We start from the raw sequence: 9,253 nt of genomic DNA on the forward strand, positions 1-9,253 counted from the left end.
ATTGCGGTAAAAAAACGCACTGCGAAACGAGGTGTTATTGGAGACGCTCGAAGGGAGGTTCTGGCAAATATACGAGGAGAAGAAATTAGGGTTTAGAAGAATGGACGGGGGCAAGGGTTTTACGGACAATGAGCAAGCGGGCCCTAAGAAACAGAAAGTGATAAGAAAGGAAGGGATGTCGAGGGAAGAACGATTAAACTTGTATATTGCTACTTGTATGGATCCGTCCTCAATTCGTCCGTCCTTATTTGGTCCGGACAAAGATGTAGATCTGAGTGTTCCTCACATGCTGACGTTTCGGGAGTTTGCAAGTATGTGTCTTGACGACATTGAACACGGGGTCAGTACCTACCTTATGTTGTCCTTATTTATTTTGAATTTTGCTTTTTAGATGTCCTTATAATGTTGTCTTGAATATATGATTTGTTTACTTTGATGTTGTCCTTACCTTATGTTGTCTTAATGTTGTCCCCATCTATCAAACTGTAGAACTTTGATGTTGAAGAGGACTATTCCAACATTGTTGATTGTGGTGCTGTGCTTCGTCTTTACGACCCCGAAGCAAATATCAAGAGAGGTGCAGAGATAGACGAAATTGTTGAATGCTCGGTTATGGCAATTGGGGAGTATAACAAGTCAAATGTAATTGGCTTTTTTTTAATCATTACCTCCTTTTTTTTACCCCCTTTTTATAAATAATCATGTTATTACTTATTTAACAGGGAACACACTTTGACTTTGTGTCTGTGCTCAAGGCCAATGTGGAGCCTCTTTCTCCTTATCGCTACTACATCACGTTTGAAGCCCATGACCAAACTCGTGACCTTACTCAGTTCTTCCAAGCTATGGTCACTGTGGGCATCCCTACTACCGATGCTTCCAAGAGAGAGGTTGAGTTGGTTCAGATCAGAAAACCTCCTCAACTGTTTTGTGGAATTGAAGCCCCTGCTGCATGGTAATTCATAAGGTTGCTCTACCCTTTTATATATGTCTTTATAAATTTTCTTCACCTGTATATGCCCTCTAGTGTGTTGAAGTCTTCTCATGTTAGCAAACTGTCAACATTTTAGTTAGTGCAAAAGATTATATATTACCACCACTTAATATAGTTTTCCATAGTATCATGCATCTTCTACTGCCACTAACTTTATTGCGACCTATTGCTTGACTTTTTCTTGAATTGTATGCAGGATATGACTTTTGTTTGTAATGCGGTGCGTGGGTGATTGCAAGTTAACTAGTGTGCGCGTGAATTGGGTTTAGGAAATATCTACTGTCTATCTATGTACTAATTTAGAGCTAAATGGCAAGGTCCTCTTTCGTTAATGCTGTTAAGTTCTCAGACTTTGATTTATTCTCGTATGTATTATATATTGCCTATCTATCTATCTATTATCTGTGCCATGTATTGGACGCATAAATTTGTACTACTGCCTCCTTTATGTATTCTCCCCCCGATATATGCAAGTTGGTTTATGCATAGTTTTTATCCCATTTACAATATGTTTTCCCTTCCTTTGGTTTGGAAGTGCATTTGCATTTCACCATTTACCCTTCAAAAGGGTTACAATTTATTTAGTAATCTTTAAGATGGGATCTAGCAATAAGCTAGATATGGGAAATGGTATACGTTTGGTGCTAAAATATTATTTTTTAGAAGTAGAACGGGTCGCAAAGGAAACAAACCAGGATACCGAGCTTTGCTTTGAAGCTCTGTTTTGAGTTTGGTTGGTAGAAAATTATAGCTTACCAGGACACCTTCTATAAAGGTAACACTGATATCACGCAAACTAGTGTCCCCGTAATTTAATTTCGTAGCACATACTTTCATTCCCAAGAGACATGTGTTAATTGCGGAAAGATTCTTGTGAATACTCAAATTCTAGTGTTGATTCAGCACCCATTCTAGCATATGTTGGTGAAGTGACAAGAACAGAAACTAGCACTGTATACAATGATCATAGCCTTCTTTCACTACTGGTTTTATTGATGAGGGAATTCATAGATTATAAATTTCATATGATTTGGTGGAAGCTGGCACTCTTAAACCTATCCTCTTTAACACAAAGGAAAGCAATCATTTAAAGATGTTCTTTTCTGGCACTGAGGAAGGTTACATTTAAAAGTGGTATAGATGTATATAATTCACAGAGACTCCTATAGTACTTATAAGTTATAATCATAGAGACTCCTGTCACACATGATATAACTCGTAATTTGAGATTACATGATATTATAGTGGCTACAGGGCTGACCTTTGAAAAACACAATCTCAGAAACAAGTGATGAAAGGTCTGCTAACGTATATTAAGGGAAGATTTAAATGCTGATCCTTTAAAAATGAGGACGGCCATTGGTTGCAATAAATACAAAACAGGAGGTCCCCGCCTATAAAATTTATCTGTTTATGTGACTGCCTCAGCAACCCCTTATAAAGGGTGTCCCAGTAGCCCCAACAGAAATTGCTAGACCTTATTTCAGAGGACTTTGTTCCAACATCGTCAGCATAAAAGGGGAATTTTTTACCCCGAACTTAGGACATATCGTTCTTCTTACAAGACTTCCATCTCGTCCAAAGGCAAGAAGAAAAGAAGATTGATACCGGTTGCAGCATTTACCATGAAAAGAAAGAAAATCAGAGCATCCATGTAACAACTCGACTGGAGATGATATCCACCATGGCAGTTCTGCAACTCGCTTACTGTTCATATCTTTGCTATTGGGAAAATATATCACCTCAAACTCGTCAGCAGTGCCCTTCATATGCATATACTTCTCTTTTAAATTCTCGCGGAAATGGAAACCATCATACTCTGGGTAATCTCCCTCCAATAAAAATATGATTCTCTTCCCCGCAAGTTGAGTGAATTGAACCTACAGATTAGACATGATGCTGAAATTGTAAGTATGATTCTAATATACAACTTAAAAGCAAGTATCTTATGGGACTGGGGAAATTAACTTGTGTATATACAGTTATACATAGTGATAACATGAACTCCCCCTGCCCCCCCCCCCCCAAGTGAGTGGTGATATGAACTTGAAGTTTAGAAAAAACAAATTAACCTGGGACCCATCTCTTCTTTTAAAGACAGTATCTGGACTACATAGCATCTCCAACTTCAGTTCCCCAACTCTTTCCCCCTCTACCATTGCAAGTCCCTCACGCATGAATAGGTCTGCATCATATCCCCTCAAGATGGTGGCCACGCCTGGCTCAATGATATCTGTACGAGGCCCAACAATTACAAGAGTAGGTTCCTCTATAGAATCATCCTCCTTCTCGTAGGGATACCCGAAAAGCCGCCTCAACTTCTTATGGGCCGGGTCTTTATATGGGAGAGCCAACCAAGGCATAGTATTAAAAGTTTTGCAGAATGTTTCTTTATTTGTAGAACTTATAGTTGAGTCTGTATCGGAAAGGTAAAGTAGGACAACCTCAAAATTTTGATTATTCCTTTTTAATTCTTCATAATACGTCTTAAGTTTTTCTGTAAAGAAATCAGGCGGATAACCTTCCTCATAGAAATATAAGGCAACCACCTTATCTTCGAGAGTGTAAATTGGAACCTGTCATACAATTAGGAAATTATTTACTGAGATATTTAGATGTTTATCTAAATTTATTATGCCAATGTATAGTATGACAGTCCAAAAGATATTAACGATGAAGAGAAGAAACAACAGTTTGACACCTGAGCTATGGGAACTTCAGCATCAACATCAAGTTCTTAAACATCTTGTAACTGATTTCATCTTAAGATCCTTACATCTATAAATGTCAAAAGTCAGTTTTAATTGGTTCTACTGTTTACATGATAAGTTAATTCCACTTCGACAAAGTAAAAAGAGGGGATGAACCTTTTAGTCCTTTAACTATTTGTCATTATACATTATGAGTTTTAGCTGTTACAGAAAAATGCATTAGTTAGACCTTCTACCTTACTAAATCTTAGTTTTGAGAAGCATGCCTCATGTGCCGAGGCAACTTTGTCATATAATTTAACACGGAAACTGTAAAGTTCGGATGAAGAGCGTTTGAGGTGGGAGGCAACCCAAAGCGTGCGCTTGGTGTTGCTAAACTTTAAGTTCCAGATAGACCAATTTTCTGTGTATTTTTCACAATTAAAATTTATAATGTTCAACTACTTTGTGTGTGCACTCGCGCACGCGCGAAACATAATCATGCATTACAATAGTGATTGTCTGACTGATTGTGTAACTTGATGGTTGGTTGACCTAAATAGGATACGAAGAACACAAGGATAACATTACTCTGAAAAGACTATTAATCTATTAATAAAAAAATTTAAGTATAAAATAATCAAATATACTAGAAAATAGAAATTACTTTTGATAATTTGTAAAAAAAGTCAAACCAGCAAAAAGAGATTGAGACAGTGGAAGCATGATTTTTTTAATTTAGATTTTCTTTCTAAAAAAGTTAATCAAAACACTTTCTAAGAATGCTCATTTTCGCCATCTCTGAAAATTTTTAATCAAACACTATCTTAAAATGCTCGTTTTCACCAAGGCCTTTGGGAAATCAAACACTATCTTAAAATGCTCGTTTTCACCAAGGCCTTTGGGAAAACTCGTCGCATTGAACTTGAACTGCCTACCTGCTTTTTTAAACTAATTGCGCTAGATGTTAATTATGTTAAATTTTCCGGAAGAAAAAACGAATCACACTTTTCACCTGAGGCCTCGTATGTCTTTAAAGGTCTGGTCAGACTAGGGTTCATTTCTCTCAATTAAAGGTATGTCTGGCTAGAATTTTGTTCATATCATGTCCAAATTCTTAAAGATTAGCTAAGAAGTGGTAATTTCTTATTCAATTTAGGATAAGAGTTGTTATTAGTAAGTAGTTATTTTGTTTCAAGCAATGTTAATTGTAGCGAGGTACTTAATTAAATTAGATATTAAGGTATGTGGGGCATTTACTATGCCCTGCAGAATTTTATGAAGAAAATTATCCCTCCAATTTTCTCCCTCACTTCCTCTACTAAACTCCAATCTCTAGGTTTTCCTTATTTTTATTACTTCAGGACTGTAATAGCAATTCATCCATGCGAATTTTTCCAATTAGTATTCGCGCTTTTTCATGTGACGCCGAGAAACGAGCACATGGAATTAAAACTAATATCAAAATGACCAAGTGCAATTGCGGAATTTACAAAAACATGAGCAAAAGACTTATGGCTGCAAGGCTTAAGCACTAGGTTGGATTCAATTGTGCAGGTTTTGGTATGAGGAATCTACTTGGAAGTGACATTTATGAAAATGGAAAAGATCACTCGTGGTTTCAAGCAAGGGCACCTAAATCAGAATTCCCTCTATTTGATGGTTCTGACTTCTGAGGCTCGGGAGTGTATCAACACAAGTCAACAGTATTTTGAACATTTTCCGATACTAGACGCTGTGAAGATTCTTCACTTGCAAGGTAAGGCCAAGTCGTAGTACAGCACGTACAAAGCCAGTCATACATGAAATGGTACAGTGGAAGATATAAGTGGTCAAATAAATTGCTAGAAATAATGTATCTTCGTTATGTATGTTCAGGGAGGAATTTTAAGCAAACCTTGACAGACTTACTCAAGAAAGACAATTTTAAATGTAATATGCAGGCACAAGTTACTTTGATTTTTCAAAGATGGAACAAGTCATGAACACCAACGTTAGACTGTTAGGGCTACAGATTTTTTTTATAACAATTTGTTGTGGAAACTTAAGTGAGTGGCAATGAAATGGGGCTGTTTTGATGCAAGGCGTAAGGCCTCTTACATATTGGACGGGGAAATGGAAGTGAAATTTAGAAAGAATCTTTATAATAATATATAGTTTAATTACACGTAACATTACATGTAGGGTCCAGTTGACTCGAAAGTTTAGATTATTAACAATAAGTCAAATTTTTGCGGGTCTTAGGCCACTAGGTTAATTTGATAGGTATTCTATTCTCTAAACAACTCATGCAACCCCTGCATACCCCTACATATCAATATATCATCTTAGACTTGATTATGGAATCACTAAATTGAGTCTACAATTAAACCTCTTTAAAGTAATACGGTTGGGACCGGGGAAAAATATTACTTTAGCGAGTTTATTATTTTATCAAGAGCAAAAATACTCCGTGTCCGTTATATTGGGACCGGAGAGAATTATTATTTTAGTGAGATTATTACTTTATCGATTATTACTTCATCGAACGTCAACTGTATCTCTTTTAAAAGATGCGATGCATCAACATTCCTCCCTTCTGCAGTTTTAAAGCACTAATGGTGATTCTTTGATGGTTATAACTCATTAATTCTTATCCATTTGAGTCGGAATTTTTCTTCAAGTTACAAAGGGAAGTCTACATATGAGCGTGACTTGATGGCTATTTTATTTACAGTTAATTAGTGGAAATCTGTAAGGCCCTTTATGTTATTTGAGTCAAACATAATTAGTGGCCTCTTGATCAAAGGATAATCATATGTAGCCATTCTGCGGCAAAAAAATCTTCCAAAAAAACAGGGTTGGGTTCAGGTATAGGTTTAGAGGCAAGAGCTACCTGCATGAGTAATACTTAGGAAGACCCTGAGATACTAGAACAACAATTTTCTTCTCATGTTCATAATCACATGAGCTACGCACCAGTTTAAATCCTTGAGGGCGAGAATGTTTTTGAGGGGACAGCAATGTTAGCATTCTTAAATTAAAATATTAAAATCAGTAAATAACATGTGAAATACCATCTATCATTCTTATCCCTCTAAATTCATCTCCATGATAGAAAGGATTTTTTGATAAATATACACACGCACATATATATGATAAGGGCAGGAAAGGTTTATATTACTATGTTCTCTTGGGAGATTCACAGTCCCTAAACTATTAGTCTATCTGCTCAGAAGGTTGTTTACCAGGATCAGCAAACTAGTTTAAGATGTCACATAATCTTATTTTTGTTTAAAGACATGATACTAAGGCCTGATAGGCAAGGGATGCAAACATTGGCATTCCGTATACAACAATTATACAAACAGCAACAAGTTTGTCATAATAAGTACATTCGTACCTTGTCCCCTTTGTTTGAAATGACAAAATCACGTTGCGAGGAGCCCAGAAGTGCTTTCAAGGAGGGTTGACTAAAGGCTGTTTTATCTCTAGACTTCAAGAACGATATCCTTTTATCGCCGAAAGGATAAGCCTCAGATCCATAAGTCCGAAATAGTTCATGAGGAGAATCGTCCAAAACTATACCTTTTTGAATCAATAAGAAACTCCCAAGGTTTATATAATTTACCAGAGATACCAAACTTCCTTTTCAAAAGCTGTCTGGATGTTACATCACTGAATGGTATGGCAGCCCATGATGGACACTCGGAACATATATCATTAAATTTTCCTTAAAAGACAAGGATCGGCACATATTTTTCCAGGTTCTTCATTGAAGATTGGAACATCATTGACAACAACCAAAACAACCTCAAAACATTTGTTAGACTTCAAATCATTATATATTTCCATTAACGTTATTCTGTAGTTGGTTTCCTCACTATATAAATGGCGATGTAGTGGCACAAAGTATATAACAATAACCTTTCCTTCCAAATTCTCTGGCATAACCTACAAATGATAATCAGCCGGGGCAAGCTTAATTCCATGGTTATTACGTAAACTGTATAAATAAAGTTAATTATGGAGGCCTTAGATATTCTCTTAACAAGTACTTAATCTACTATAGCTGTGAGCATTGCTTAGTTCGGCTCGGTTTGAACCAGAACCATATATCCTCCGTTTTAAAAATAAAAATTAAACAACGAACATTTAACAAAACTAAATACGAAAAATAACACATACCGGTCGGGGATCATTGTATTTAATTAGGTAATCTCTGTTTGCAGTAAAAAGAAGCTGTGACAAATTAACATTATCTCCTTTTCTATTATAAAGCTAGTGAGTGAAAATTCAAAAGAAGCTAACCTGTGAAATGAGGTTGAGTTACAAATGAAATGAATCTGGAAAAAGAAGCGGATGATACTGTTTTTGTATAATGATAATAATTATTGCTATAATTATAATTGGAACTGCATGCAGGATAGGTGTCGAATATGAGCCTTCTAAGCGGCATCAAACTTCTCAAACACACCATTTGTTGCGATAACACCATTGATTTGCAACTAATATTCTTCTTCAACTTTAGTCGTAAAGAATGACTATTGGGGTCATTAAAGGCTCAAAGACTCCCATGCTTTCCGACTAAAGATGCTTGTTACGAGCCTTAAAAAACCCGGGTTTTGATGGGGTCGGATTTTTTTGGGCTTTGATTTTGACTGGGCTAGGTTGGGCTTTTCAAAAATGTCAGAGCCTGTTTGGGCCCTCGAGGGGCTTTTTTCGGGCCGAATTAGATCGGGCCGGGTTTTTTTATAATTTAAATCGTATCAAGTTTTATTTCAGATTCCGAAGACTACATATATTAGCAACTATATCATCGTAAAAATGTATAAGTTTACATGGAATATTTTATCAAAAACATTACTTCGTTAAAAACATTTAGATTCGGTAAAAAATAAACATGTTTATAGAATAATATGTTTTATTATTGTTATCCAAATATATATAGTGTATTTACTATATTTTCTTCCATTATTTATGCAATGAAGTATATAAATAATATTATTAATTATATATATGTTAATATATATGTGTTTAAAGTATTATTTATATTTATAGTAAATGTGAATTCATAAATATATAAGAAAATATATTAGAATAATCAGATTTTAACCGGACTTTTTCGGTATTTTAATCGGACCGAGCCGGGCCGAAACCCGGGTTTTTAACCGGGCCGAGCCGGGCCAGATTATAGTTTGCATTTTACTTGTATTTTTAAAAGTTATTATTAATTTATAATATTAATTGATAGGATTAAATTTTAACCGAGACTAATTTAAAGAAAAAAAGAAAATTCTTATTAGAGCCTTTTGATAGTTGGCTTTTCTGAATGGTGTCAGTTGTTTGTTTTGAATTTGGGAGTGGCATCCCCACAGTAAGTGACTAGGCTACAGATTTTTTTGCGTTAGTAAATAAACAAATAAGACTCAAAAACATATTTCAATTAAAATTTAATAAATAAATAAAAAATTACGCACCACCTAACTCAAAACTCACAAAAGAAATCTGTCCCACATTGAATTAGTGAAAGCACTAAATTTAATTATTGACTAAATAATTGTATATTTATGAAATTAGTTGATAATTA

At 35.4% G+C, this 9,253-nt stretch overlaps 2 protein-coding genes across 3 annotated transcripts; one reads left to right on the forward strand and one right to left on the reverse strand.

The window, feature by feature from the left end:
* On the forward strand, window positions 1-1,482 carry LOC141686846 (uncharacterized). 2 transcript variants are annotated; one of them, XM_074491934.1, is made up of 4 exons: window positions 1-340; window positions 490-642; window positions 723-967; window positions 1,191-1,482. In XM_074491934.1, the coding sequence occupies exons 1-3, from the start codon at window positions 101-103 to the stop codon at window positions 957-959; spliced, it is 630 nt and encodes a 209-aa protein (XP_074348035.1). In that variant the 5' UTR covers window positions 1-100; the 3' UTR covers window positions 960-967; window positions 1,191-1,482. The 2 variants fall into 2 exon arrangements, with proteins under 2 accessions (XP_074348035.1, XP_074348034.1); XM_074491933.1 differs by having other exon boundaries at window positions 723-955.
* Window positions 1,483-2,283: 801 nt separating this feature from the next.
* LOC141682940 (putative nucleoredoxin 1-1) lies at window positions 2,284-7,305 on the reverse strand. Its single transcript, XM_074487628.1, has 3 exons — window positions 7,067-7,305; window positions 3,067-3,570; window positions 2,284-2,874 (listed from the first exon to the last, which is right to left on the reverse strand). Exons 2-3 carry the CDS (start codon window positions 3,355-3,357, stop codon window positions 2,473-2,475), a joined length of 693 nt encoding a protein of 230 aa, XP_074343729.1. The 5' UTR covers window positions 3,358-3,570; window positions 7,067-7,305; the 3' UTR covers window positions 2,284-2,472.
* Between the last annotated feature and the right edge of the window lie 1,948 nt (window positions 7,306-9,253).

Source organism: Apium graveolens, chromosome 9, assembly GCF_009905375.1.
Source record: "Apium graveolens cultivar Ventura chromosome 9, ASM990537v1, whole genome shotgun sequence".
Lineage (NCBI taxonomy): Eukaryota > Viridiplantae > Streptophyta > Magnoliopsida > Apiales > Apiaceae > Apium > Apium graveolens.

Bases quoted from the DNA above. Each gene is read 5' to 3' on its own strand.
- LOC141686846 (XM_074491933.1), top strand. From the start codon at position 101: ATGGACGGGGGCAAGGGTTTTACGGACAATGAGCAAGCGGGCCCTAAG. The intron at 341-489 runs GTCAGTACCTAC...ATCAAACTGTAG, and splicing joins TTGACGACATTGAACACGGG to AACTTTGATGTTGAAGAGGA. The intron at 643-722 runs GTAATTGGCTTT...CTTATTTAACAG, and splicing joins GGGAGTATAACAAGTCAAAT to GGAACACACTTTGACTTTGT.
- LOC141682940 (XM_074487628.1), bottom strand. From the start codon at position 3,357: ATGCCTTGGTTGGCTCTCCCATATAAAGACCCGGCCCATAAGAAGTTG. The intron at 2,875-3,066 runs GTTAATTTGTTT...TCTAATCTGTAG, and splicing joins AAAGAAGAGATGGGTCCCAG to GTTCAATTCACTCAACTTGC.